Source organism: Bison bison, unplaced genomic scaffold (genome assembly GCF_000754665.1).
Source record: "Bison bison bison isolate TAMUID 2011002044 unplaced genomic scaffold, Bison_UMD1.0 scf7180017864108, whole genome shotgun sequence".
NCBI lineage: Eukaryota > Metazoa > Chordata > Mammalia > Artiodactyla > Bovidae > Bison > Bison bison.
This window is the reverse complement of record NW_011494680.1, coordinates 8,678,712-8,684,045: the sequence shown is the minus strand read 5'-3', so window position 1 is coordinate 8,684,045 and position 5,334 is coordinate 8,678,712. Positions and strand designations below refer to the sequence as shown.

Sequence of the window (5,334 nt, the reverse complement as noted above, 5' to 3'; positions counted from 1 at the left end):
GACGAACTCCTTTCCCTATTTGGAACCAGTCTGTTGTTCCATGTCCAGTTCTAACTGTTGCTTCCTGACCTGCATACAAATTTCTCAAGAGGCAGATCAGGTGGTCTGGTATTCCCATCTCTTGAAGAATTTTCCACAGTTTATTGTGATCCACACAGTCAAAGGCTTTGGCATAGTCAATAAAGCAGAAATAGATGTTTTTCTGGAACTCTCTTGCTTTTTCTATGATCCAGCAGATGTTGGCAATTTGATCTTTGGTTCCTCCGCCTTTTCTAAAACCAGCTTGAACATCTGGAAGTTCACGGTTCACGTATTGCTGAAGCCTGGCTTGGAGAATTTTGAGCATTACTTTACTAGCGTGTGAGAGGAGTGCAATTGTGCAGTAGTTTGAGCATTCTTTGGCATTGCCTTTCTTTGGGATTGGGATGAAAACTGACCTTTTCCAGTCCTGTGGCCACTGCTGAGTTTTCCAAATTTGCTGGCATATTGAGTGCAGCACTTTCACAGCATCATCATAGTAGGTCTAAAAAGTTTTGAAGACAAATTGACTGATTGGATTCATAATTCACCAGACTAGATATGTTATACTCATTAAAAGTTGTAACTTTTCAGAAAACATTCTCTTTATTTTTAAAATGTAGATAACAATATCTGTCAGAAATGTCATGGTGGTTAGATTTAGTATTGTGTATGGTGAAGCTCTCAGTAAAGTGTCTGTAATAAAACAGGCAATCTCACAAATGATACCTATTGCATTAATAATATCATTTAAAGATAAAAAGATAAATTCACAAACATGTATTACAAAGAAAAAAAACATAAGCAATATGAAATGATCACACACATACAACACTCAAAGAGTATAAATATGTAAATATTCTAACAGTTAGAAAAGTTAAATATAGATTTGTTTCACTCCCAAATATAAGATTCTCTAACTTTTTATTTGAAATTCCCACAGCCATAGTTTTAACCTGCAAATTCAATTGACATTGGCTGTTACTCCCATCATTTTAGTGTTGCTAAGGCTGCCGTCCCTACGATCACATTCTGGGTGGACAAAATGACCACAGGCATCAATGCCCCGAGTGGAAAAAGATCTGATTTCTCCACTGTGACTTCATTCAAGAGTTTTCCTCAACAGGGCAAAAGAAAATACAAGTTTAAGAGTATCAGCTTTAATGACCTTCCTCCAGTTTACCTTGACAAAAACCACAAACTCTTTTGAAAGGTCTGCATAGCCTGCCGATGATTCGTTAGTTATTTTGCCATGGCGATCAAAAATAACCAAGTGGCCGGGAACCCGTGCTGACTCAAGGAGTGCGCAGCGGTTGGGCTGGGACAGCACCCGCATCTCAGTGGAGGCCCCACCACTAGCCTAAAAGAAAAAGGGAAAACAAAACAAAATGAAAGCTCTGCATAAGCAATAGAAAAGGTGTTGACACTCTATGTCTGCACAGATCCAGTGCACTGCATGGAACCCTTGAACTAGCTGTACAACTGTGACATGTTTTCTGATTCAATTCTTTTGATCTCCCGCCCTGATTTCCAGGGTCTTGCTCCAAGGACCTTCTCTTGACTTTTCAGAAACCATGTAGAGCGCTAAATAACAGCAAAAATAATTCCAGTGGCAGGGTAATTTAATGAGATGTTAATGTGCATTTTATCAATATTTTTCACTTCTTTTTTTGTGTCTTCCTAATTAAAGACCACATAGGATCAAAAGATGAAATTAACAGATGTGTATTACTAGGTTTTGCTTGTGAAAAACTGAACAAATCAAGGAAGATAAACTATAGTGAGACATTTCTAGTTTAGGGCACTGTTTGAGGTCTGACCTCTCACTGTCTCAAGGAGGCATCTGGGCCTGAAAGTAAGGACTTACTGATGCCGCTGGAAAGGCTTGATCCGTGACACTAAAGCTGCCAACCTCAGTGAAGTTTCTTGTGTGAGGATGGCAGGTAAGCCACGGAGCCGTTCACAAAGAAACCACCTGATGTTTGATGAGAACTGGGCAGTGAGCAGTGTGGACTGAAGTTAAGAGAGTTGTCACCAGCTTGAAATGTGTATACAACAAGGTGACCTTCATAATAACCAAGGTGGGATTTTTCTCCAACTTAGAGGGAGAGGGGTTTACAGAGAGACTTAATTTGATTTTAGAAAAATAAATAGAACATTTCTTGAACTCTTAATTTGAGTGATTCCATACCCTCAACATTCATATTTATTAAACTTCTACTGACTAGGACCTTTATGAAGCAGAATGCACTACAAAATACAGCATGAGGGACTTCCCTGGTGGTCCAATGACTAAGACTCCAAGCTCACAACGCAGAGTGCCCCAGTTTGATCCCTGATCAGGAAACTAGATCCCATATGCCACCACTGAAATCCAGTGCAGCCAAAATATAAATAAAAATAAGCATAAAAAACAGCATGGGGTAACATGCCAAGTTCAAAAAAAAGACACCATAAAAGAAATGTGACTGATTCATGTCCGAATCTTTGCAGCCCCATGGACTCTAGCCTGCCCAACTCCTCTGTCCATGGGATTCTCCAGGCAAGAATACTGGAGTGGGTTGCCAGTTCCTTCTCCAGGGATCTTCCCGACTCAGAGATTGAACTGGGTCTTCCATGCTGCAGGTAGATTATTTATCATCTGAGCCACCAGTGAAGCAAGTAAGTAAATTAATTAATAATTTGTTTTAAAAAAGCAATACAGCTTCCTCCTGACTATTTCCCCTCTGGGCACTTTTGTCCTGGAACCTAGCTCCCATGCTGTGAGAGTCAAGCAGCTACACTGAAGGAAGGGCCACACACAGCTGTTCCACTGAGAGCTGGCATCGACTATCAGACCTTCGACTCAACAAGCCCTTGGATGACTCCAGTCTCTAACATTTCAGCCACTTCACTTGATGCTGAGAGGAAGAGAGATGTGCTACCTTCTCTGGGTCCCGCCCAACTGCAGATTTGTAAACAAAATAAATATGGTCAATGTTGTCAAAAAAAAGAGGTGACTGATTAGTTCCTTAGCCTGAATTTCAGTCCTATAGATCATGTTTTTTCTTCAAAATTTATTGCTATCCTTAAGTTTTAAAACAAGATATAAGTAAAAAAAAAAAAGTCATTGCATAAAATTATGTAAGATTATATGAGAAAGCTGTAGAATGAGGGGTGGAGTCCCAGCGTCTGTGCTCCGTGCCTGCTTTCATACTGACCAGCTCTGAGACTTTGGACAACACAGTCTTCCCACTCGTCAGGCTCCTCTTCTGTCAGAAAGGGATGCTAATGTACTCTCTCATAGGACAATAAAAAGGCTAAATGTTATAACACACAGTTAGCACTTAAAACAGTGCATGTCATCCTATGCTTTCTCAGCTTCAAAACAAATAATCATACATGGATCTTAAAAAAAAGACATTTTTAGAAGTTTTATCCATTTAAAAATTTTTATTTTATTTTTCATTGTAGGATAATTACTTTACACTACTGTGATTGTTTCTGCCGTGTATCAACATGAATCAGCCATAGATATACCTACGTCCCTTCCCTCTTAAACCTTCCTCCCACCTCCTTTCCCATCCCACCCCTCTAGGTTGTCACAGAGCACCAGCTTTGGGTTCCTTTCAAACCTAAACTAAGTAATCTCATACACTCATTCACAAAGCACACTGTGCTGTGTTTAGCTGCTCAAGTCGTGTCCAGTTCTTCGCGACCCTATGGACTGTAGCCCACCAGGCTCCTCTGTCCATGAGATTTCCCAGGCAAGACTACTGGAGTGGGTAGCCATTTCCTTCTCCAGGGGATCTTCCCAATCCAGGGATCAAACCTGGGTCTCCTGCATGGCAGGCAGATTCTTTACCAACTGAGCCACCAGGGAAGCCCAACTAAGTAATACAAGGCATAATTATGTGAAACTATTGGTTTTCCCCCAATAATGTGATCCCTGAAAGGGCCTTTGGGAGGTCAGATTTCCCATTTTGAGGCTAACTGAAAGTTTGAATGTTCTCAGAGACGTGTTCTACTTTTTCTTGTCTAAATTCTAACTGCTGAAATTTAAGGCCATTTACATATCAAAATCTCAAAAATCAGTAAGACAAAACAACATGAAAAAAGTGGAAGCAAAAGCCAAAGGAAAATACAAATTCATAATCTTATGAAAGTGTCTTGTGCAAGAATATATTATATATATATATATATGGATACAATACATTTGACATACGGTGAAAACAGAGATTACCACATACCATTCCAGTGACAAAGCCGTTGTCAAGAGCCAGAGAAAGGTGCCTCAATTCATGACTTTGGAAAATGCATACATTTCCTTTGTTGAAAATAACGTCAAAGAGACCTATAAAACATTTTAAGTATTAGCAAGTAATTCGTGCTTTTAAAGCTTTTTTTCTTACTCAATTATATATTGAAACCTCCTAAAAATACATTTTATGACATCTCTCAGTTAAATGTTTTTAATTAGTCAAAAGGTAGAAGAATGCTGGTAACCTTTAATAATCTACATGTTGCTTGGCATCTGGTGGCATTTCCAAGGAAAATATCTAATGCCTTCCCAAAATAAACAGTAAACTCCTGGGACAATCCAAAATAAAGCAAAAAAGCAAAAACCAAAAAACACTCAATGAAACTGTTGCCAGGAAGACAAATTATCCTAGTGTGAAAACCCATTTCCATTCTCAAGTCCCAGAGACTTGAGATAAAATGAACTGATGCATTCTAAAATTAAATACATACTATTAGGGCATTGGTGACTGGTTTGTATGATTATGATATAAAGGTTATGTCATCATATATTTGATTGCTTTTAGCTCTCCGTATACTTTTACATGCCATTTTATCTTGAAACAAAGCTTTTCTTAAGGTCATGAATTTTTTCACCACTCTGTACAGCTAAACACCAACACAGAGTGCCTAGACCACAGCAGGCCCTCAAGAAACATTCTTTAGATAAGACCCCTAATTAGATCCTCCAAAATAAATACAAATGCTGCATACCACTTACATATGAAATCTAAAAACCAAAACAAACTCATAGATACTGAGAACAAATGGGTGGCTGTCGGAGGGAGGGGGTAGAGCGTGGGCAAAACAGGTGAGGGAATTAAGAGGTACAAACCTCCAGTCTTATGATAATTAAGTTACAAGGATGTAATGTAAAGCATAAGGAATATGGTCAATAGTTCAGTTCAGTTCAGCTCAGTTCAATTGCTCAGTCATGTCTGACTCTTTGCGACCCCATGAATTGCAGTGCGCCAGGCCTCCCTGTCCATCACCAACTCCCAGAGTTCACTCAAACTCACATCCATCAAGTCAGTGATG

At 39.3% G+C, this 5,334-nt stretch overlaps 1 protein-coding gene across 3 annotated transcripts in view; it reads right to left on the bottom strand.

Annotated features, from left to right (window-relative positions):
- LOC104987872 overlaps positions 1-5,334 on the bottom strand; it is a 147,701-nt gene that overhangs the window by 35,197 nt on the left and 107,170 nt on the right. For all 3 annotated transcript variants that reach the window (XM_010838962.1, XM_010838963.1, XM_010838964.1), the window contains exons 13-14: positions 4,248-4,351; positions 1,202-1,378 (exon numbers count right to left, since the gene is read on the bottom strand). In XM_010838962.1, coding sequence (XP_010837264.1) covers positions 1,202-1,378; positions 4,248-4,351 — 281 coding nt within the window. The remainder of the gene's footprint in view (positions 1-1,201; positions 1,379-4,247; positions 4,352-5,334) is intronic.